Source organism: Plectropomus leopardus, chromosome 4 (genome assembly GCF_026936395.1).
Source record: "Plectropomus leopardus strain MGB_pleo_1.0 chromosome 4, ASM2693639v1, whole genome shotgun sequence".
In the NCBI taxonomy this organism is placed as follows: domain Eukaryota; kingdom Metazoa; phylum Chordata; class Actinopteri; order Perciformes; family Serranidae; genus Plectropomus; species Plectropomus leopardus.
In genome coordinates, this window is record NC_142179.1 from 2,319,922 (window position 1) to 2,344,843 (window position 24,922).

Genomic DNA, 24,922 nt, shown 5'->3' on the forward strand with positions numbered 1-24,922 from the left:
CCCAAACTGTAAAAACAGAGCAAAAACTTTAAGATAAAAGTTAATTTTTAAATTAATTTTTAAAATCAAGATTAGTCTACAGTCAGTACATTTTTGCTACAAAAACTTGAAGATTTGAAAAAAGATTTGATGAAGATGACGATCCGTGAATCATTACTACATAACACAAGATGACCAAAACAACACATTGATTTTTATTCACAGACACATTTTATGGCACAGTTCAGTTTCATACTGGAATCATTCAGAGTGGGGAAACTGGGACAAAGAGCTTAATTTGATCCTCTTCAGACTACACTCACAACACAAAACACCAAAAACAGAAAAAAAAATCTTCAGAGAAGTCAGTTTTTGGCGATAAAATTAAACATTGTTGCTATCTCAAGTGTGTACAAGTCAGATTTATGTTTTTGTTTTTTGTTTTTTTACAAGAATTAGAGAAAATTACTTTTTAAAAAGTTACAAAATCACCCATATTTGTTCTTGAGTTTACAGTTGGTGTTTTTTTTGTTCCTGTTGTTGAAAAATGTTTTAAAAAGTTTTGCATCACAGAATATGTTTAATGTCACTTCAGTTACAGTAACAGTAACATTAACAGTCAGTCAGTCAGTGTAAACAGCAGCCTCCGATTACTTCACTCCCCCCAAAATATATCAGTGTGATACAGTTTCTGCAAAAATCTTCATGTAAAGTTTAAGGATCGAAGGCCACCAGAAATTGTTCTGTAAAATGTCAAAAATGTAAAATGATAGAAAAAAAATGTAAAATGTCCAAAAGTTATTAGTAAAATGTCCGAGATTGTAACATAAATAAATTGTCCATAAAACACTTCTAAAATGTCTAAATAATATATTGACAAATATTTTTGAAAAATGGTAAAATTTGCAAAAAATATTAGTAAGATGTCTGAAAATGATCCGTATTTACAAATATTTTTCAGACATTTTACAATTATTTTTCAGACATTTTACTATGATTTTTTTCTGGTGTTTGAACATTTTTTTTCTGTTTTTAAATTTTACTAATATTTCTTCAGATATTTTACCAATAATTTTTGGACATTTTATACATTTCCTTTTTATTTTTGGAGTTTTGTAAATATTTTTTACTAACATTTTTCAGACATTATACTTATATTTTTTATATATTTTACAAATATTTTAAAAATCATTCTGAAACTAAGTGAACATGTATATTGTCACCAGCTTTTGTTGAATCAAAAATAATGTGAAAAAAGTCCACATAATCCAGAGAGAACTCCTTTTTTTAGGTGAAAAGTGGAGAAGTAGATTATGTTGGATATTTTCTACAATAAAAACTCTCCACCTTCAGAATCGTTTAATTTAAGCTGCATCCGCTCTTTGTGATAAAAGTCCTTGATAGTCAAAATTCAGATTTGGGGTGGATTATAGCTTTAACTCTCAACCTGGGAGTATATAAACCCAGTTTTTTTAGCTGTCAGTAAAGCTGATATGTAACAAATGTATAAAAGGAAACTGGCACATGACACCAAAAAAAGTTCTTCTTCTGGGACATAAAATAACCCGAAACTTCTGCATCATTGGGCTCACTAGAAGGCGCAATTCTGATACAGAAATTAGTCTTTTCACAGGTGTTATTACGCTAAAAAAAAGAGCTGCAGGCCTCCAGCTTTCACCCCGCCCTGCTGTCTGCAGCGTTAAATTAGATCACGCCTGCTCACAGAATGATGAAGAAATCCCAATTATTGCCTGACTTCCATTTAAAACAAGTATATTTTGCTGCCCCACAGCTCTGTGACCTGTAGTGTTAAACCTCATCTGCTGTTATCACCAGGATCTACAGCTGTCGCCAAATAAACCCGGACCGAAATCTTCCAGATCGCAACACAGGTCCACAGCACCATAAATTTCATCCTCAAAAAAGATCATACAGTCGAATCGTCACCTCTGTTCAACAGTTTAAACAACAGCCGAACATTTCTGCCGTGAAGGGAGGATTCGCTCCAGTGATTCAACTGTTCTGGTCATAAAAACTAAAAAAGCTTTATAGCGTTACAGGCTCAACAAAGATTTTTTAAAATGCCCACACGGTGTCTGGAGCACCAGGCGGTTCAGAGGTACGAGGTCTGAGATTTTTTAGTTTTTGACGTGTTTTTGCAGGTGGAGTGGGGGAGGGGCTTCATGGACCTGATGTGCCCCTGAAAATGGCTTCGATCTGCTCCAGCGTCTTTCCCTTTGTTTCTGGGATGAAGGCGATGGTGAAGAGGACGTTGGCGATGCACATCGAGGCGAAGAGCCAGAAGGTTCCGGCGCTGGTCATGAGACTCTGGAAGAGGACGCAGGTAAAAGACCTCAGAGGACGTTTTTGTGGTTTCACGAGATTAATACCAAAACACAAACAAGCTGCATAATCAAGCAGAGCTGCGACTGTAGAGGATTTATTAATTATCAGATAATTTGAGGATTTTTTTTCAATTACTCTATTAACCCTTTAACACCTGAATTGACATCAGTTTTCTATGTGCTGTTTTCAGACGCCTTTAACAAGCAATTCCACATCTGAACCCTCAGAAAATGTGTTTGATTACTTCTGAATACATGGAGAACACATATTGCATATTGCAAAAAAAGTAAAAGGTTTTAAAAAATAACATTGTATTTATTAATATTTTAATCTCTATATATTTTAATGTTTTTTTTGGTTATTTTAATGTAATTTTATCCTAATTTCTTGCAATTTTTTGGGCCATTTCTTTTTGAGTTGCTCTTTCCATGGTTTTGAAATAACTGAAGTCAACTTGTTCAGATTTCTAAGGGTTAATTTGTTAGTCTATAAATATCAGAAATTGTTTTTAAAAAAATACTGTTTTCAAACTTTCCATAGCCCAAAGTTACGTCTTCAGTTTGCTCATTTTGATTCTAACTGGCTGCAGGGTGTCTGTTAAAAACTGATTATGGACACGATTATTATCAACCTGTCCGGTCAGCGTCCGTTCGAGCACTCACCATCATGTCCTGGAAGGTTTTGGTGACGATGAAGGCCATGGTCCAGTTGGTGAGGACGCACACAGCGCTGGCGATGCCCCTCACTTTGGAGGGAAAAATCTCCGACATCACCAGCCACGGGATCGGACCCCAACCGAGAGCAAAACCTGAACACAGACAACATTGTTAATGTGGGGGAAAAAAAAACACATTTAAGAACAAAACAAAACAAAATAACACTCAATAAATCACATTTTGGTTTGGGAAATGTTGTAGCGTTTTGACCCTCAGGGCCACCATAGATTACAAGTTCTGCAGATGACTTCCAGATTTAGCTTTGTGGATTTCTGATGCAATATCTGCATTCGTCATTAATATCACATTATCCATACACAAAATTATTCATGGATAAAATATCTGTATCAGCAGCGATCTGACCTGTGATGAAGACGGCCATGCTGGCCAGAGCCAGCCAGAACAGGTCAGGAGGCGGTCCCGCTGCAGCCGGGCTCTGGACGTCCAGCGCTGAGGCGTTCAGCGAGGTGGTGTTGTGATGTTCGGCCAAAAGGTAGAAATAAACCCCGAAGGTTGTGGTGCTGATCGCCATGGCAACACCTTGATTATGAATGGGGAAGAGAAATAAAATCCGTCATCACTTATAGAGAATGCTGAACGGATGACATGATTTCATTCAAACACCAAACTCCATCCATCCGTCCGTCCATCCGTCCGTCTGTCCATCCATCCATCCGTCCGTCCGTCCATCCATCTAGTTAAATAAAGGACTTTTCGTGTAATTCCTCCTCGTTTTAAACATTTTTTGAGTGCCTGGATCTCCTTCCTATAAGACCCTTAAATTCCTGCTCTTGCAGCTGTATGACGATGGCAGCAGCCAGTAGCTCCTCAAATCCTTGCTATTTTTTTGCAATATTTTTCAATTTTTTCAACTCTGCGGGCCCTTCTGCTGAAGCACGACTTTTCTGTGACAGAAAAGCAACTTTCAACATCAGGAAAAAGTTTTGTGGGTTTTGGACTGAATGCAGCAGACCGTAAGAGGATCCCCAACAGCGGCATATGCTGAGCCGCCAGTCAGACCAGAGGGGAGAAACGAAACCAAAAGACGAAGAGAGGGAGGAGAGCCTGACCCGACCTGGACCGAGAGCTGTTCCTCTACCAAGCCTTCTTCTGGCTAATGTCCGCTCTCTCCCAACCCAGAGGGCCCAATCTGCCTCAGAGTTGGAGGTCCTGACTCTCATCCTGATCCAATACCACTGTCTTATTTCTGTTAAACTTTCCTGAAATCAACTATTTGTATTTTCATTTTTTGCCTTCCATTTACATCCATTTATTTGTGGCAGGCTGCCACAAATAAAAAGTCTGCTGCCACAAATAGATTTTTAGAGCTGGAGCGTTTATCGGGAGCGCTACTGGGATTTATGCAACAGTTAGTCCGGACCGAGCAGTTTGGCTGGTTACAGCATACGACTGGACGGCAGTAAATAAGAGAGGAGAGAAGCAAGGAATGACAAACAACAAGAGGGACGCCGTCGGTGAAACTCTTTGCTGCCAGGGCGCCCCCTAGAGGATTTTATTATATTTCAAAGAAAGTGAATGGTTTAAAAAATATTCAATGAGACTGAAAATACCTGAGATGACGAGGAGGACTTTTCTTCCAGCTTTGTCCATGATCACCGCTGCCACTCCCGTGAAGATGACCTGAATCAGACCCACGATCACTGACGCCACATCGCTGTCCTGAAAAACAGCAGCAAAAACATTCACATCCGTCCTCTCAACAAGACACAATTCTGTTTTCACCAAAATGTACGAAAAGAGCTGCAGCCGTGTGATTTGTTCACAAGTGAAATTGCAACTCTGCGAATGATTTCTCGTTGAAAAACTTGTAGTTTTCATTTAAGACTTTTGTAACCCTTTGAAACTCGGACCGCCATCACTTTTCTTCACGAGTATTTAAACCGTTGAAACTACTGAGCAAACTGGTTTGATTTCTTGCAAAAACACGATGAAAAAAAGGCAATGAGCAACTTGGCAAGAAATGTCCCACAAATTTCAAGAATTCTGCAGACTTAGAAAATTACTTTTTAAAAAGCGAAAGAAAAACGCCTAGAGAATTTAATTTAAAATTATTATAATCATACATTTAAAGTTAATTCTGAAAAAATGTAATAATTTCAAGCTTTTTTCATGTCATTTCCTTTTGACATTTTGTTGTTGCTTTCAGATACTTTCTTTTACGTTTCACTAATTTTCTACTCATTTCTGGGTCATTTCTTCTGAAATTGCTCACCACCTATCCATGTTTTTGAAGAAATCAAGACTTTTCAAAGGGATATTAGGAAAAGCATGTTTTAAAAGTTTGTCAACTGACCAGAACAGATTTTTGTGTGATACAAACTTGAGATTGAACTTCACTGTTTCAGTCAATCACATTTTATTGCTTTTATTTATGAAAAAAAGGTGTAATATAGCTATTTTTGGTACAAAATTAACAATTATGATTTCAGTTGTTGTATATTCTTTCTTTAGCACCTACTCTAGTAATAATTCTACATTTTCACCCAAAACTGCAGATAGAAAAAGAGCGTAAAGGCAACACTAACAGAATTAGACAGTAAGAAAATTAATTTTCCCTTAAAAAAATACACTTTAAAGCCTCCTCACCTTAAAATGTGCCTGCTCAAATATGTTCTCGGCGTAGAACATGATGGCGTTGATCCCCGTCATCTGCTGAAAGACCATCAGCATGACGCCGATCAGCACGGGCTTGTAGACACCCGGGTCCTTCAGGTCGGACATCTGGAAACTGGAGCCCTGAGAGGACACGGAGAGACGTCGGCGGTCAGGTCACGCTAACCGACAGAGTTCTCTGTCACGCCGACCGGACACCAAATTATGGATGTATTCAGAGATCTGGATACGGTGTTGAGAAAAGGTCCCCGTTCATTCCTGTGAGAGCTGCTCGGTGGCGCGTGAAGCCAAAATGGTTCAAACGCTGGGAAAAAAAATACCAGGCCCCAGGAAGTGAGCCAGGCTTTCAATTTTCGTCACGGCGAAACGGGGGAATTACAATCTCAAGTCCGTCATGTTACGCTGTGAAGGACATTTCTCAGATTTTAGGATGTTTCAAGGATTTCAGGATGTTTCTAGGATTTCAGATCATTTGTCAAATTTGAGGACATTTCTAAGAGTTTAAGACGTTACTAGGATTTAAAGACATTTCTCAGATTTTAGGATATTTCTGGAATATTAGTCCGGTTCTAGGATTTTAAGACAATTCTAGGAGTTAGGGACATTTAGATTGTAAGATGTTTCTGGTATTTTAGGACATTTGCAGGATATTAGGAAAATTTTAGGATTTTCGGGCATTTCAAGGATTTAGAGATATTTCTAAGATTTTGAAGACATTTCTACATATTCAGGAAATTTTAAGGATTAGAGGATGTTTCTAGGATTTTAGGAAGTTTGTAGAATTTTTAAGACGTTTCTTGGATTTTAGGACGTTTCTAGTATTTAAGGACATTTGTGGGATTTTAGGACATTAGGGTCTTAGCTAGGACGTCTGTCGGGGGATTCGGGGGATCCTCCACTGGCACTTTTTTGATCAATAAGCTCTATTTGGTTGCTGTTTTATGCACTCTGACATCTTCGGTTTACCTGCTGTTTACTTAACCGTCCCAGCAGTGGTGGCGTTAGCACTGAGGAGGACGATGCTGTTGGATCAGATGATCCTTTAATTTGCTGATTTGAGTCTTTAGTTTCTGCAGCGTCTCCTGCGGCGACTTCACTCTGCGCCTCAATTGCAAACCACATTCTCATTGGCAAAAACCGTCCGCCGCATCACAGCTGAGCCCACCAACCACAGACTCACCTGCTCCTCACAGGCGTCCTCGATGCGGGCGCACTCCCACTCGACGGGCGCGTCCGGCCCTCGCAGGAAGCGCAGCGCCTCCTCGGCCTCCCGCCTCTTGCCCTGAGACAGCAGGAAGCGCGGCGTCTCTGGCATGAAGCACATGCAGACCATCAGCAGCGTGGGCGGGATGGAGCTGCAGATCGCCAGCCAGCGCCAGTCCAGATAGAGACCTGCAGGACGAGTTCACACAGCTCAGAATCAGGAGCCGGATCCAGACAGTGCTCGGCATTTTTGGAAAGACAATAAGTTAAGACGTCTAATAATTGCCAGGGAGGCATTTTGTGCGTTACATTTTGATGTCACAGTGAATTTGACCTCTGACCTTTTGCTTATAAAAGTCATCGTTTTATCATTATATCCTATGAGACATTTATGTGAAATTTTGTCTTAACTAGTGAATGAATTCTTGAGTTACGGCCAAAAACAGGGTTTGAGAGGTTACAATGCGAATAACCTTTGATCACCAAATTCAAATTAAGACTGAGAGGGTGCATAAGTTCCTCAGGGATTAACCCTTTCACACCTGGACTGACATTAGTTTTTTGAGCTGCATCCAGACACCTTTCACCTGCATTTAAACCTCTAAAACTTGAGAAAATGTTTTGATTTCTTTCAGAAACACGGGAAGAAAAACTAATGTGTAACTTGGAAAAAAATGTAGTAAAAAGTAACAAAGAAGTTATCTAAAAATTTGGTGGAAAGATAATTTGATATCATCAAAAAACAGGGGAAAAAGGTCTAGAACACTAGATTTATTATTCTCTTAATTATATATTTAAAATTATTTACACTGAGCACTTTCTTGAGGTCATTCCCCCCCTTTTACTTTCTTTTTTTGTGCTTATTTTCAGTTAATTTTCTTTTCACTCATTTCTTGCTTATTTGCATTCACACTGCATTTCTTGTAAAGTTGTTCGTTACTTCTTCTATTACTTGCTCATGTTTTTGAAAGAAATCGGGCCAATTTACTCATAATAAGGGGTTAAGAGACCTCCAAATACACAGATAATCTTACTGAAAATTTAAAAATAGTTTCACACTGTGACATAACCTATCTTTGTCACAGCTGTGCTCTGAACCTGCTCCGTCCACAACACACTGAAGCTGCAGGACACAGTGGAGTCTTGTCAAGTCCCGCTGTCCTCACGCACGTCTTCCTCTGCTGCATCTAAAAATATTTCCCTCTGCTGATCTGATTGTTCCACTGGATTCTCTACGATCTCAGTGTTCAACAGTGTGCCACAGCCATCAAAGCATAAAAACACGTGTTGCAGTATTTCTGGGTGTCATTTTGGGTTTTTGCATTGGAATTTGTCATTTTGTCCTTCAGCTCCGCTGTCACAAAGAGCGGTTCAAACAATCGTTCCTCCCATTTGCAGTAGGACTCTTTAAGAGCTCCCCTCTGTGTGGCAGGTGAGCTCACCATCTGCACCGGACTCACTGATCATCGTCTTTGTTGCACATCTGCTCTCAAATCTGCACGTTACTATGTTTGCACATCCATCTTCACTTTTTGCACACTTATTTGCACATTTTTTTCTTTTTTATTGCTCTTTTTAATCTTTTTTTGTTTGTTCTCTGAACATATTGTACATATCTTTAATATTATGATTGATATTTTGTTTTATTATAGTCAATGTTAAGTGCCTTCCTTTGCAGATATATTTGCATTATTTTGCCCTCTCTCTTATTTCTATTCTATTCACCTGATGACGTCATTTTTACCATATTTGGTACAAGGAGAAAATACATGCACTGTGACAATAAGTGTTGCTGCTAATCATTGACATATCCCACGCTGTGATTAAAAAAAAAACTACTTTGGCTATAGTATATTGAAAATAAATTTAATTTTTTTTTTTTTTTAAATATTTATTTTAAAAATTAAAATAATTTTTTGTGTTTTTTTTCATCTAAAAACATAGTGGCATTACAGCAAAAACCTGGTGTTTAAAGGGTTAAAATTCTGAAAGTGAATAGATAGATATTTATGATTAGGACAGATTTTGGTTGAAAATTAACTCAATGAAAGCAGAAAAAATGGCATTTTGTGCCTACAGCATGTGTACTGTTAAAGCAGGCCCTTAAGCTTAAAGAAAAATAAAATAATAAAAAAATAAACGCCTTACGACACAGGTGACGCATTTTGCTGGCTCTTGTGCATAAATGAACATTTCTGATGCCGCTGTGCTTTCCACATCAAATTAACGTTAACTATTTAACCAAAATGACATAACAAACCTATTCCTTTACTGCCCTTAAACACGAGACAGCCCGCGTCATGTGACACACCAGCCTCCGCTGGGTAAACATAAATGGCATGCAGCAAACAAGATTAGCAATTTTCATACAGGTCGATGACTGCGAGGCTGCTGTGGACGAGGCAGCTGATCATATCTGAGGACGATCACATCACATGACGGCCGGTTTCTGCTCAGCTCTTCTTTGCAAACCAGCCCCCGAAACCCGCACTTTAAACCAAACCGAGCCACGGAGAGAAAGTATACAGATAAGAACCAGATGGAGCAAAAATATTACACATTTTTAGGTAAAAGGGCAGATTTGTGGCTCTGTATTACGTAGCTGTGGTCATAATGGTGCGTGCTGTAAAGTGAAGTTACATCACTAAAAACCCGCAATGATTTACAGCTCGTAAACTGCGGTCACAGAGACCTCATGGGACTTTTTTCTGTTCACCAAAACATGAATCAATATCAGTTTAAGTATATGCTACATTTAGAATATTTTAACAAACTTTAACAAAGATGGAAATTTGCTAGAAATTAGTAAAAAGTATAAGAAAATGACCTGAAAATTAGTTTTTAAATGAAGTTAAAAAAAAATCACTTAAAAATTAGCAGGACATTTCATAACATAATTTTAGCTTCTTTTCTGTGGAGGCTGACTTTGAAGAAAGCAGATGACGGCTTCATTTCCCGCCAGAGAGGGCTGTCCAAAAGCAAGATAAAGCTGTGAAAATATTCCAAATATAGGAAATGGCCCCCATAAATTTGCCAGAAATTTGTAAAAAGTACAAGAAAATTACCAGAAAATGTAGTAAAAAATTTTAGAAAAAAAATAAAATAAAATAAGAAATTTACCTGGAAATAGTGATTAAATTGTATTAAATTGTAAAATGAATAATTGTAATAAATTGTGTAACATAATTTGAAATACGTAATCATTATAGTTAAAGACATATTTTTTCCCTAGCTTCTGTTAAATGGAGTCTGGCTTTGAAGAGAGCAGGTAACAGCTTCATTTCCTGCAAGAAAGGGCTGTCTGAAAGCAAAATAAAGTGAGGAAATATTCCAAATATAGAGTTAACTTAACCTTTTGAATTCTGAGCAAATTAGCTCGATTTCTTTCAAAAACACAGGGAGAAGGCAACGAGCAACCAAAGAGGAAATGACCCCAATATTTACTAGAAAGTTCAGGAAAATTACATGAAAATTAGCTTTAAAAAAGTTTTAAAAAAAAAAAAGTAAATGACTGGGAAAAGCGCTTAAAAATATAATAAATTTGTAACATAATTCTAAATGTGTAATTATGATTATTATATTAAAAAATCCCTAGCCTTTTAAAAAAACCCAAATTATTCTAAATCTACTAATATTTTGCAATTTGTGAAACATTTTTACCAAGTTTTTGCCTTTTTCCCATGTTCCTGAAGGAAATCACATCAGTGCACCAGGGTTCAAAGTTTAAATAGTTGTAAAAGGCGACTGAAAGCAGCACAAGAAAAGTGATGTCGCTCCAGGTTTCAAAGGGTTAAACTGATATAGATTTTTTAGGCGGCTAACGTGTGTTTTGTTGTTGATCCCGTCCACAGCGGCACGGCCTGCTTCTCCAAACTGCGGCCGCGCAGCCTGACGTATGTTTTAAATACGCTGACGATGGAGAAGAACATCAAACCGCCCGGTTTCAAAAGATCTGAACGGAGGACGCCATGAATGCACAAAACTTACATACCTGCCAAATACACTCCCATGATGCCGAACACCACCATGAGCTGCACACAGGAGCCTAACGTCCCTCGTACCCGCTCGTGCGCCATCTCAGAGATATACAGCTGTGTGAAGAGAGACGAAGAAGAAATGACACAACGCTGACGGAAATCAACCGACTCTGAGGGAGATTTTACAGGTTTTAGCAGAAACTAAAATTCATGAAAAGATATAGATTATGTATGAAATAGATTCTGTAAAATGGAAACAAAAGACATGATGCATCTTTTTTTGTCCTCTGCAGTCCTTAATGTTAACAATGTGCCATCAAACAACAATATTAAGGAGAATTAAGAAGTGGACAGTTATTTTATTGAGTAAGAAATGTATTTTTTGAACTGAAAGAAAAAGAACACTTGACATTTCCTAATTTTCTCTCTTTTTGAAACATTATTTTAAGTTGGAGTGTATTATTGAAAACAGAGCGGTAACAACTAAAGACTATGAGTGAAAGTGGGCCGTGTTTAGGCCACCTGCAGGAGCCGAATGATCAGGATAACTGTGTTTTTGTTTGTTTGTGTTTCGTGGCGTGTTGATGGTTTGCGATGTTGGTAATATGGCGAGTCTTGTGCGTATTGTTTTAATGTTGGAAAAAAAAATAATCACGTAAACAGAATCATGAACGACTCAAAAACCTGTGACTTTCCAAGCAGTGCTGAAACAATTATTCTGTTCCTATTAATCATTTAATTCTGCAACTAATTATCATTTTTATTATCAGAATCAGTTTATTAACTCATGAGCTTCTTACCGGGACGACCAGTGACGTGACCCCGCTGGCGAGGCCGGTCAGCACCCTGCCGACGTAAAGCATCCACACGTTCTGCGCCGCGATGATGATGGTGAAGCCGAAGACGAACGGCAGCGAGCAGAACATCAGACTGAGCTTCCTGCCGATCTTCTCCACCATCCAGCCGCCCAGCAGGCCGCCGGCCGCCGCTCCCACCGTCACTATGGACTGAGAAACAACCAACAGCGAAAATGTGTTAAATCTGACCATGATTTTGACCAGTTCTGATTGTTCAAGTTGTGGTAAAGTTAATACTAGATTAGTGAATTATTGCCATCTTGTTAAAATCTGCTTTGATTTTGCTGATTTGCTGTTTATGCGTGACGCCAATATCAATTTAAAGCAGGTTCAAACACAACTTTTCTCACTAAAATGCACCCAAAGAGTCTCCTCTATTGATCTGTGCATCTCTACTGCATGTAAATAGACTTTAAATATCCCAGTCATACACTTCTTCACTTGGTTTAAAGTAAATCTACAGGAAGTAATCCATATTTATCTTCCAGCTTCACACGCAAGTTACCAAAACAAAACTTCATTTTATTTGCACGTGAAGAGATTTTTTTCTGTTTCTTTAGAGTAAAAAAACTCAACTTTTGTAAATGATAAGAGGCCAGGGGCCAATCACAGCCGCCCAATACATGTTTCTGGGATTTTAGGACATTTCTAGGATTTTAGATGATTGCAAAGACTTTCAAAAATTTGTAGGATTTCTATGATTTTAGGTCCTTAGGAAAGATGTTTCTAGGATTTTAGAACATTTCTAGGATTTCACAAAAGTGTCTAGGATTTTAGGGTTTAGGTTTAGGACATGAGGGTCATCGCTGGGTCCTCTGCTGTGGAGGATCCTCCACTGGCACTTTTTTTGATAAACAAACTCTATTTTGATGCTGTTTTATGCTCTCTGGCACCTCATGTATACTGAAAGTACAAAAACAATTCCCAGTGTGAAGCACTTTATTTTTTATTGTGAATTAAAATGTTTGGGGGGGCCACCCAACACCCTTTTGGGAGCCAGATTTGGCCCGCAGGCCACAAATTTCACAGCTTTATACTGCAAGCAGGTTCTGAACTCAAGTGAATCCGGCAACATGTGATGACATTAAACTGCTGATATAAAATTTAAAAAATCATCAAAAGCTGTTCAGCACTGAGGCATGTGATACTGCATCATCATCATCATCATCATCATCATCATCATCATCATCATCATCATCATCATACCCCGAACCAGGACGCCTGGTCATCGTCCAGCTGCAGCCGAGGGTCATGGATGTTGGTGAGTTCGGGGATGGCAGGAGAGCTGTACCCCAACACGAAGCCGAAGCTCATTGGACCCAGAACAGACGCAAACGTCGCCAGGTACAAATTCCTGTTTTTCACTTTACTGCGGAGAGAATGAGGAACACAGCAGTGAGTAAAGGTCAAAGGTCAGTGTGTCAAATGTGACAGACGACAGTACAGCTGCTTACACAAATATGTTTGCAGATGAAAATGTCTCAGTTAAAGGGCTGAACTGTCCGACAGAGGAGGAATCTGCACTCTGTTTATCTAATGATTTTTAAAGAATTAAAATCAACAGGAGCTGTGTGTTTTTAGTGTTACTTCCTGGTATACAGTCAAGTACTCTTTTATCACAGTAATATTGACTTTAGAGGCGGCGCGGTGGTGCAGTGGTTAGCACTGCTGCCTCACTTTAAGAAAGACGGTTCTGAGTCCGGCTGGGGTCTGCATGTCCAAAGACCTGCAGATGAACTAGCTGTGACTGTGAGTGTGAACGGTTGGCTTTGACTAAAGTATCGTACTCAGTAACGTACTAAAGTATATCAGAGAGAGACCTGAAACCGCCTCCTGCCTGGTGTCACCGGGGATAGGCTGCAGCGACCTCTCGACCCTGTACCAGGATGAGCGGTCAATCATTTTACTCAGGAATTAAAAACTGTTGAGTCGGCCTACTTCTCCTATAGCTGCCAACAGCCTGCCGACATTCACAGTTAGAGAAAGGCTGAAAATAAGCTCATGTGCTTGTGGCCCCGGGCCCCCAAAACATTACATCTGCCCCTGGTAATAATAATGAGAGCTCAGCACGAGCGGCTGGATGAGACACGGAGCGATGCGTCCTGGTGTATCTAAATAATTCATTCAAAGTCTGATTAAAGCTGAAACTAACACGAAGTCGTCTGTAGAAGTCTGAAGAAGTCACTTTCACCTCTGCAGATGTGTCTGTTTCAGACACTTTGGTGCTGTGAGGAGAAGCTGCGCTCTGTTTGTCTGTCTCACTGCGCTACTGTCGGACCATCGGCTGTTTGTCCACACGCTGGAGTGGGATGTCAGACATGTCCATGCTGGGGACTGTCGGACATGTCAGCTGGCTGTTGGACATGTCCACGTGCTGGACATAATTTTAATTCACCTTACATTTAAGCTATTATTTCCCTGTTCATGATCTTTTTATTTTATCCTGAATTGTGCAGTAAATTGAGAAGTCTGTTTAAATGTGAGAGCTGTTAATTAATCATCAATAATCGGTCTGATGATCTATGATGATAATTGTAGAATCACCTCGAAGATGGTTTACGGCGGGTTATTCAACCAATTACTATGTATTAAACGTACTTCTCCTATAGTTGCCAACAGCCTACCAACATTCCCAGTTAGAGAAAAGGTGAAAATAAGCTCCTGTGCTTGTGGCCCCGGGCCTCCAAAACATTACATCTGCCCCTGGTAATAATAAGAGTTCACTGCATTTGGTTCACTGTGCTGGTCTTATTATCATTGGCTGCTCCTGTTGTCTGTCAAAACACGGCTGGAATGTGTTTTATCGACTACGTCTCATGTTTCAATCGAGCAAAAGTTATATCGCGATTGATATCGTTATCGTTTTATCGCCCAGCCCTGCTTCTTATGTGTATTATATTTTTTATAAAACTTGAGAAATTGCAATTTGTAAATTCCATGACTTTTCCATGAATATAGGAGCCCTGGCAATGTCTCCTAACCAGTCCATGTCTGCGCTGGTTGTGCAGTAAACTGAGCGCAGCCTCACTGTGAGTTTTTAGTTATTAACTGACCTCATGTAAGCCTCCTGCTCCGACATGAGTCCAGTAGGATCTTCATCTCCATCCTCCGCATCCAGCAGCCTCCTCCTCTCGTCCTGGATGTCCATTCTGACTCTTTTTGTTCACCTTTTACATGAATCACAGCTCAAACTGGCCAAACTGGAAACCACCGAGCAGCAACACGAAGACGAGAAATCACAGCGAGCCGCGACGGAAACATCGGACGTTTCAGTTGTTTGAATCCGACCGAGACCGTCAGCGACGGCTCCTGCTTCCTCCACCCGGCGGCCAACTTGCTTAGTCAACGTTTCAGTCAGCTGATCATAATTTGTGCTTACTTATTTCCTGTATTCAAAATAAAAGTTACGTTTTTACTTCCTCTCACTCATTTTCGAATATGTAACACTAGTCACAAGTGTATTAGACCTTTTTTTTTGCTTTATGTTTTTCGTTGTCTGTAATTATTCCTTTGTTTTTGTTTGCCTGTCTGATTTTGTACGATAGTTTCTTTATTTCCTTTCCTTCCTTTTTTCCTAAATCTTCACAGAGCTGTTTGCCACAGAGATATTTACGCGCTCAGTCAGAGACAGTCGTTATTGTAATTGTCAAAATACGCTGTTAAAGGCAATTTAGCATTCACCATTTTCACAGAAAATTAGCTAAAGCTAGCTATGCGTTGAACTAAAGTCGCAAAGCAGCCAGCAGCATGACGCTAAGCGTTAACTGTTTTTATTTTTTTCTGTACTTATTTGAAAGTCTACGCCGTGGTTTTAACACCATAAACAGATGTAAACAGTAAATATTAACTACCCTAGCTTAGCTTGAAACGGCACCGGAAAAGGCAGGGGGTGAACTCTCGCACAAAATGGAAAAGGTCTAAGTGGTTTCTATGGTTACAGCGACCTAATTTAACACGACGCAGCAACTCGAAAAACATAAAATCAATTTATCATCTTCGATCATAAATTACAGACGTATCTGCGCGGTAACACTGTCTAAACGTTAGCAGCGCCTATATTGTTTACTTCCGCTGGATGTCACACTGTTAAGTTCCGGGGACAGGAGTGAGCCAGCCTATCGTTCCGCTTTAAGATTATTTTCGCTGTACTTTTACATTTAACCGATGTCTTTTCTTTTTTAAGAAAACCTTTTTAACAAAACAAACAAACAAAACAAAAAACCGTATTTTCAGTGTTTATAAAATATAAGACGTTTTAGAATAAAAACAAATCTCGACCGCACGCGTAGGGTCGAAGTTGGTTTCCATGGTTACACTCAGTCTTAACATAAGTAGCAAATCTAAAAATTGCAAAGTGAAAATAAAGGGAAGAAAACGTAATTTAGCTAATATTACATCTCATGTCGATTATTTGAACGACACGATGGACAACTTGGAGCAGAAAAATGAGCAGACGGTAAACAAATATTTTTTGTTTGTTTTTTTAAACAAGAAAGCAGCTAACGGCAGCTAACGGCAGTTAACAGCAGCTAACGGCAGCTAACAGCAGCTAGAAGTCAAGTTATTGCAGTTAGCTTTAGCTCACAGTTTGATTCTCAACCATTTGACGTTAGCTGGATATCTGTGTTTAATACATTAAATAAAATAAATCATTTTAGCGTTAACCTATTCATGTACAAATCATAATACATATCTTTTCGCAGGTTGCAGCTGCGTATCGGTTTCAGCGTATACTGTGGTATAAAAATTGACCGCGTACAGATACTAATGGACGGTATTTGATTATTTTTTCAAAAGGGAGCCTTTGTACACGTACCTCCATTTAAAAAAGGTAATTCAATCCTCATAAAAACATTTCTGTTTTTATTAATTTAAGGGGTAATCATACCCGAATAACTGATGATAATAATTCAGTATAACCATTATACCATAAAACTGTGATATCAGTTTTGAGACATTAATCGTCAAAACCTTGTAATGTCCCGTTTTTAAAGAAAATCTGTACTGTAAACACTAAAAAGTAGTAAAAATGTTCAATAAATTGTGATAGTGCTTTTGTTTAATAGCATTTTTATAAATACTCTCAACTTGTTTTTTGACTCAAAAGTTTGAGATTGTCTGTTATTTTGAGTTTTTATGTTTTCCATTGTTTCTTTTTGTAGCCTATGTAATTAAAAAAATGTAAAATTTCATTGAAAGGCTTTTTAATTAATTTATGTATTTATTTAATTATTTTCCTCTTCTTCTGCTTTATTATTATTATTATTATTAGAATAGAATAGAATAGAATATTCCTTTATTGATCCCCCATTGGGGGAAATTTCAAATGTTACAGCAGCATGAAAAAGAGAAAGTGGAATGTAACAAAGAAAATAACAATAACACAATTATACAATAACACAATTATACAATAACAAATAACAATAAATAAGTAATAAAATAAGTATGTACATAGAGGAAAAAGGTATGTACACATAATAATTATTGTTGTTTTTTTAAGCAAAATAAGCATTCGCAGACTGTATGCAAACTGCATACGGACAAAACTGGATAATTTAAACTGACAAAAACAAGCAAACAAAGAGAAGCTCAGTTGTGTTTAATAGAGACAAATAGAAATTGTATTTTTCCAGGAAACTGACATGTTGGGGCACCTGGTGGCTCAGTTGGTAGAGCAGGTGACCCATGTACAGAGGCTGTGTCCTCGCCACAGCAGCTGTGGGTTCAAGTCTAGTCTCGGCCCTTTGCTGTATGTCGTCCTCTCTCTCTCCCCCATCACACTATGTCTATCCTATCTAATAAAGACAACAAAAGCCCCCAAAAATATCTTTAAAAAAAAGAAACAGATAGATAGATAGATAGGTGGACAAATTAGTTATTGACGAGTGTACTAATACAGTCTGTCTAATCCGCCAGAAAACTAAAATGATCTGTATTAATATTTGTCCACCAGCAGGCAGAGGTGCAGAGTTTATTTCCCACGGCAGTGTCAGAAGAGGAGCTGGATGTGGCGCGGCGAAAAAGCACCTTCAAGCAGCTTTTTGGCTCCAGTGAAATCTTTGTGGCACCGGGAGAGAAACATGCTCACAGACCAGAGCGACAGACGAGCCTCATCGTTCAGAGCAAAGCCGCAGAGCAGTGAGTGAATGAAAGGGCTCCTCTAGCTTTGTGTTGTAATTTTATAGGGTAGTACTTTGATTGCGGATTTACTTTCAATTTCAACTTTTAATTTATTGGAAAACCAGATATGGGGGATAAAAAAATGTCCAAAACGTTGCTTTTTCAAGGTTCATATTGCTTCTGATTTTTGTCTCTGCAGTTACATGAATGGAAGAGAGGCAATGGGAAAGTCCCAGTTTGAGAAAGCTGTGATCTGCTTCTTTAAAGCCATCACACTGCAGCCAGAGCAGGTGCTGCACTACATATGACACAGACTTACCCATGTTCAAATTTACTGTATGTTAAGATTTGTGCCTCAGCAGTTAATGGTGGGGCTGTACTGACTCGGGGTGGTTTTATCCTAATAAAATAAAGTTTTCGATTGTTTATCTCACTTCAGTCATTATCGATTTAATTCTAACCTGCTGCTGTGTGTTTGTAGACTCAGCTGTATGTGAGCCAGGCGGAGGCCTACCTGCAGCTGTGTGACTTCCAGTCAGCGGCAGCCTGCTATAAACGGGCCTGGCTCCTGGAGCCCGGTGCCTTCAGTGCCCGCCTGGCCTTCATCTACTACCTCCAGGTCTCCGCAGCACTCCTCTGCTCTGGCTGGGCTGATTGTAACGCAGCCTTCATAAACTCAGAGATTAATGCCCAAACTAAAATCAATTAAGGGTTATCTCTCTGTTTCGTGTTGTCTTCAGGGCCAGTGTTTGTTTGACGGAGGCCTTTTCCTCGAGGCTCTGGAGGCCTTCACAAAAGCTGCGGAGCTGAGGCCCGACTGCAGGGCCTACGAGGTCAGAAGGTCGGAAACCTGCGTACTAAGATCATGTTAATCATTTAGTTTTTTTTGGCCAAAATTTTAAAAAAGAAAACATGCCTTCCAAACCCGCAGGCATGTTATATTATACAAAATACAGCTTTTTAAAGTTGTATGCTCCTCCCCTTTAGCCAAAATTAAAATTTTAAGTTCCTCCTCAGTGCTTAAAAAATTATTTAACATACCTTCTCTTTTTGCACCAACCCCCTCTCCTCTCATAAATAACAAGCAGTACCTAAGTCATATCTAAATATTCAGTTCTAATCCTATTCTGAATTCATTATTATTTTTCTTGAATAATATATATCAAAAGGCTGTTGTAAAGTAATGAAAAAGAACTGATGAGGAGTATTGTGACGGCCGTTTCAGAGGACGTATGGTCTTTAAGGTCATGGGAAACTTATGGAAATTCACAGGTAAAAATGTGCATAAACCCTGTGTATGTAGATGTGTTGATACATAGATCAAAATCACAGTGAACTCTCAAGAAGAGCACTTAAGCCTTCAGATGAGACGTACAGTTTTGTTGTTATGGCTTTGATTCTAGTTTTTCTGTTTGTGATTCACACACATTGTTCATGAATGTCTTTTGTCCAGCCTGGCCTGTCTGACAGCTGCAGGACGCCACGCTGACTGTCTGAAGCTGGTGAACGACTGGATGCTGTCAGATGGTCCCACCGCCGACCTCTACGTCCTCAGAGCCCGACTGCACAAACTGCTCAGCCAGGTTACAGCTGCAGAGACTTCTTACACCTCACACACCTAAAACCAGCAACCACACACACATCTGCGGCTCAGCTGACGCTGCAAAGAATCGGGCAGTTAAAGGGAAACTTTCGTATACACACATTCAGATGTGTGTGGTGACGCTGATGTTCTCTCGTGTCCAGACATCACAATGTTATCAAGACGTGAGGTCGGCGTTGGCGTTGAACCCAGCATGTCGTGAAGCCGCAGCCCTGCTGCTGCAGCTGCAGGAGGCCAGTGAACGGGCCAGACTAAAGGCCGTGGACAGAGCGTCCACCGGCCGGCTGCCTGACGCCCTCTGCATGATCAACGTCGCTCTGGAGAACTGCCCCCAGGATGCACGCCTCTACCTGTTCAGGTGAGTCCACATGAAACATTCAGACCTGAATGAAACCGAGTGGTGAAAACTGTACAAGATCTGAGTTACAAAGGTGCTGTAAAATAAAACAAAACGTACAAGATGACATCTTAGCATGTTTTTGGACTGTGGGGGGAGACGAAGCCCCCCTGAATAAAAAGCATACAGACGTGGAGAGAACATACCAACATATAGTTACGTCTGAGCTGGCGTTTTACATTTTCCGATTTTAAAAATCTCAGAGCTAAACTTGATCTATTTGGCTGCATTTATTTCATTTAAATCCAAATTAAATCTGTTTCATTCACTCCAATTCTCCATCAGAGGGATTCTGTACCGACGTCTGAAAGACTTCACAGCAGCCATTGAGGATCTGGTGACGGCTGTGGAGCTGAGCGAGGAGGAGGAGGAGGAGGAGAAGGAGGAGGTCAGAGTTCAGGAGGAGGCCACAGTCGAGAAGGACGAGCGCAGCTCCGTGGAGGAGGAGGTGACCTTTCAGCTCGTTCTCACCTACAATGACTCTGCTGTTCAGTGCTTCAGCCGAGGCCTCTACGCCGAGGCCACTCTGCTTCTCAACAAGGCCATCGAGGAGGAGAAGAGCGAGCCGGCTCTGTACCTGAACAGAGGAGGTGTGTGTGTGTGTGTGTGTGTGTGTGTGTGTGTGTGTGTGTGTGTGTGTGTGTGTGTGTGTGTGTGATGACGTCATTTTTACCTATGGAGAAAATACATGCTATTTCAACTAGGTGACCTGTCACAATCAATGTTGCTGCTAATCAGGCAATGATCATCAAAAAAAAATCTATTTTGCATGTGGTAATGAAAATGATTTAAAAAATCAGAACAAAAACACAGTGGCATCATGACAAAAACCTTTAAATTGTTAAAATTACTATATATATACATATAAAAAAACATATACATATACATATACATATACATATAAACTGGTTCAAAGGATCCATCTGAGATCTTCGTGTGTGTGTGTGTGTGTGTGTGTGTGTGTGTGTGTGTGTGTGTGTTACAGATTGTTTCTTTAAACAGGGTGATTGGTGTTTCGCCATGGCCGACTACCAGCAGGCTGAGGAGATGATGCGGCCTGATGACCCTGCTGTCCGGCTCCGCCTCGCTGTCCTCCACAACACGTTGGGCTCTCTCTGCTTCCAGGACGGGTCAGACCCACACTAACACACACGCAAATTAACACCCACACAAACTCATTCAAACCCGAGGAGGACGGGCGTCAAATCTCGTTTCGAGGCGGTGTTTGTGAACGTGTATGTGTGCGTCTGCAGGTGTTTCCAGGAGGCAGCTGACATGTTTTCTCTGGCCGTCCAGTATGACCCCACAGCCAGTCAGTACTATGAGAACAGATCCAAGGCCTTCCGGAAACTCCAAAACTTGGACAGAGCCAGACGGGACTTCATCTGCACGCTGATCCTGGATCCCACCAACGAGGAGGTGCGAGCTCCGTCTCGCCATCCAGATCCACTGACATGAGACACTTTTTCAGAGGATTTAGTCACAAAAACATTATATAATCTTTTTATTCAATGTGCTGAACAGTCTCCATAGCTTATAGTGCTAAAAAGTGGTAAATTGTGTATGTGTGTGTGTTTGTTTTGTAGCTGCCTCCTCTGCTCATGCATCTGTTCCCCGGCTGCAGCGTGTCTGACGTTCTGTCCAGTCCAGCAGGACAAGCAGTCAGAGACCAGCTGATGGACACCATCCAGGCCTGCAGCTCCTCCTCTGATCAGCAGAGGTCAGCAACCCGACAGCCGTTAGGACTAAAGCAGCGCAGCAGAACGTGTTGATAAAACCATGTAGTCCTTATAAAGACCTTATGTTCCTCATATAAACTTTTTCCACACGCGTGTGCTGGCTTGGTTTGGTATTGTTTGACTTTGCACGTCACATGTCTGTGTTACCCATTATTTTACAGCAAAATGCCACAAAACTATATTTATTATTATAATTATTATTCATTTAAAGTTATCTAAAAGAATTATTATTTTAAGCACTTTTTTCTTTTAAAGGAGGCCTATTTGTTCAGGTTTGAAAGGGTTAAGCATCCTCCTCGCGCAGAATCTGCTGAAAAAAAATGACTTGAATGTTTTTTATTCACAGCTTATTGTCAGCGTGTAAAGATGCTCCATGTAACCAGCAGCATACTGAGACAAATGTGTCTTGTGTTGTAATGTGTTGTTAGACTGAGTGAGAAGCTGCAGAAGATGACTCTGACCGGTGAGAACACAGCGAGCCAATCAGAGGCCCCGCCTGCAGCAGGAAAGGAGCTGAAGCTGTGTGTGAACCAACAGGAGATGCAGCTCATTGTGAGGAGCCCTCAGCAGGTACTGACAGGGGAATCATGAATGAACACAGCAGCAGGGTTGTTTGTATCCAATGACATTCAGTTCTTACAAAAAGCTGCTAATTTTTGAAGGTGTATTACAATATAAAACTAATATCCTTTAGAGCAACTGATCGAGACACGGGTAGAAAGAATAAAGCAAATTTTCATAAACAGAGATCATTGAAAACTTTCAAAATCGATGTGAAACCACACAAAGCAATGTGCCTTTCTCACAGCACTTCAGAGTGAGCAGGAAAAGCTCAGGTGTCACTAATTACACTAACGAGGGCTCTGTTCCTCTGCTGCCCTCATGTGCTCCTTGGAAATTTCGCACTTCCCAGCTGTGCAGTCGTTACTACAACATAAAAGTGCTCTGCTTAGAAAAAGCAGCAAACATGGATGCTAGAAATAAAAATGGTTGTTTTTTTTGGTGGCTGATATTTTACTAAAAACCCAAAAAAATCAAAAAGGCTTGGTCATATTTTTTGTCCCAGTACAAAATCATGGACTCTGCATCTACTAATACCAGGGAATGCAAGACATATTATGAGGGATGGTTAGACATTTAGATGATTTTTAAAACACGCTTTGCAGTTCAAAGTTTGCTTGCTTGCTGTAGCTAATAGAAGCAGATACTAAAGTGTGTAACTACTAAAAGTAAACGATAACTACTAAAAACAAAATAACCAAATATATGATTTTTTTTTTTTACTGTCAATTGTTGACACTGTTTCCATGCTTTGCTTCATTTCTGCTACCCAGAAATGTCATGCACTTCGGGAATCACCGAAAATCCTCAATTTCCCACTTCTAATCACAGTTTTGGAGGGCCGTTTATGTGGTCGTACCTCATGAATATGGTAAATACGATATTTCCGAGGAGTACGTGAAGGTAGCATAAGTGTCTCAGCGACAGAGAGCCAGTATGAACAACACCAGAATCCTGAAATCAAAGCAGCTACATGACATTCAGCCATCATTAATTTCATTATTTTCACCTGGGCCTTTCCTGCTGTCATAAGTCAAACTGTCCTCCATCCTACCAGAACAATATCACCATAAACACAAGCTACAGACCTTCCAAACCTTTTGTCACGAGTACATGATGCTCAACTTTGTGTGGAACTGTGGCAGGTTGAAGAAGTGGTTGGATCATTTCTCCATGAATGTCCAGCTGCGCACCACACTGGGCCACGCCAAACCACACACCACCCACCATCAGCACCACCACCAGCATCCACACAGTGCAACACAACCAGTCCGCCCTGAGATACAAGAGGTGGTCGCACTACAAGAGATTTGGGCTCCACATCTCAGAAGTGATAATTGATTTTGCTTTGGATGGGAAGTAAATAATACATTTTTCTTTGCCTCAGACTTAAAACTTATTCCAGCAGGGGTTTGATGTGCTTAAACTTTGGCTGCAAACACTGTGAATCACTTTTAACAGCCGTTTAAACTGAAGAAAATCTACAAAACTTAACTATGCTCCTCTAACCCACACATAAAGAAAAATCTTTGTCTGTTTATCATCATATTTTTGATTCGTTTTGTGCAGCGCATGCTAAATCATATGTGCGTAGCCGCAACGCATCCATATGTGCCCATATGTTTTACAGATTTTGTGGGTATTTCTACTCCAGTAGTAAAGTTATTCTGTGATGTCTAAATTGTACAAGTTAAAATAAATAAGTAAATTGTAAAGAAAAAAATACAGAAATAAGTACAACGAAAGAGAAATGATTATAAAAAAATAAATAATAAGTAAATGCTACTCATCTTACCCAGCTAATAATAGGAATAGAACTAACACTAATAAATGCATGTATAAAAGCATGTTAGCATGTTATATCTACATGATCTTTGATTTCATCTTACAGAAAAACACTGAGGCAGACTGTAGAGTCTGAAACATCACCTCTCTAAAACTCTGTGGTATTATCCTTTAATTAGCATGCTATCATGCGCTGTAGTCCAAAGGGTGGCAGCAGAGGCACAGTTTTAGCATGATAGCATTTCTCAGGATCCCTTAACAGTGTGCTGGACTGGTTACATTCTGTGTATCCATTATGAGTACTGTCTCTACAGCAGATCCCCATCTACATTTTGCAAGTGATCTCATTTGTCCGATTTGCTCAATTCTTTGTACGCATTTAAACACCGAAACTTAAGGGATTAATCTGTCAAAAATATAGCAAATTCATTGTTTTGTGAAACTGTGTTGATAAAGTGTTCTTTCCTTCTCTTTCTCTTTCTCTCTCTTTGTCCTGTGATATTTTTTTCTGTCTCCGTGTCTCTGTTCTCCACCTGACCTGTAAACATCTGTGTTAATCAATGACCCAAACCCATACCACAAACCAGACCTGAAAGTTTCCTGTAATGATCTTCACAGACGACCTACTTGCTGTTAGTTATATTCTTTGTCATTACCAGTAAATAGCACAATCTAAAATGTGTGTTTTCAGTTTAAAAAGTACAAAAGTAGGAGGACAGCAAGTACTGGCACATTTTTGAAGTCATTCCATCCAAAGTATAATCTTGAGCACACAGCTAATGCCTTACATGGTTTGTTTACACGAGGGCACAGCTGACTGGTACATTGGTTTGTTTACATGAAGGCACTTCTGATTGGTACGGTGGTTTGTTTACATGGGGGCACACCTGATTGGTACAGTGGTTTGTTTAAATGAGGGTACAGCTCATCCCTACGGTCGTTTGTTTAAATGAGGGTACAGCTCATCCCTACAGTCATTTGTTTACATGAGGGCACAGCTGATCG

At 39.8% G+C, this 24,922-nt stretch overlaps 2 protein-coding genes across 5 annotated transcripts; one reads left to right on the plus strand and one right to left on the minus strand.

Moving 5' to 3' along the window:
* Positions 1-171: 171 nt before the first annotated feature.
* slc2a8 (solute carrier family 2 member 8) lies at positions 172-15,570 on the minus strand. The gene is made up of 10 exons (XM_042488824.2): positions 14,766-15,570; positions 12,919-13,081; positions 11,656-11,862; positions 10,870-10,969; positions 6,856-7,067; positions 5,649-5,798; positions 4,613-4,721; positions 3,405-3,581; positions 2,988-3,133; positions 172-2,307 (listed from the first exon to the last, which is right to left on the minus strand). The coding sequence occupies exons 1-10, from the start codon at positions 14,858-14,860 to the stop codon at positions 2,161-2,163; spliced, it is 1,506 nt and encodes a 501-aa protein (XP_042344758.1). The 5' UTR covers positions 14,861-15,570; the 3' UTR covers positions 172-2,160.
* A 383-nt stretch (positions 15,571-15,953) lies between these two features.
* Positions 15,954-24,610, plus strand: ttc16 (tetratricopeptide repeat domain 16). 4 transcript variants are annotated; one of them, XM_088076286.1, is made up of 14 exons: positions 15,954-16,168; positions 16,416-16,543; positions 17,666-17,850; positions 18,032-18,122; positions 18,314-18,451; positions 18,573-18,673; positions 19,286-19,415; positions 19,579-19,793; positions 20,118-20,422; positions 20,818-20,962; positions 21,086-21,251; positions 21,419-21,552; positions 22,000-22,141; positions 23,278-24,609. In XM_088076286.1, exons 4-14 carry the CDS (start codon positions 18,036-18,038, stop codon positions 23,410-23,412), a joined length of 1,698 nt encoding a protein of 565 aa, XP_087932412.1. In that variant the 5' UTR covers positions 15,954-16,168; positions 16,416-16,543; positions 17,666-17,850; positions 18,032-18,035; the 3' UTR covers positions 23,413-24,609. The 4 variants fall into 4 exon arrangements, with proteins under 4 accessions (XP_087932412.1, XP_087932411.1, XP_087932409.1 ...); XM_088076285.1 differs by having other exon boundaries at positions 16,510-16,543; XM_088076283.1 differs by lacking the exon at positions 16,416-16,543 and having other exon boundaries at positions 17,669-17,850; positions 23,278-24,610.
* The last annotated feature ends 312 nt before the right edge of the window (positions 24,611-24,922 follow it).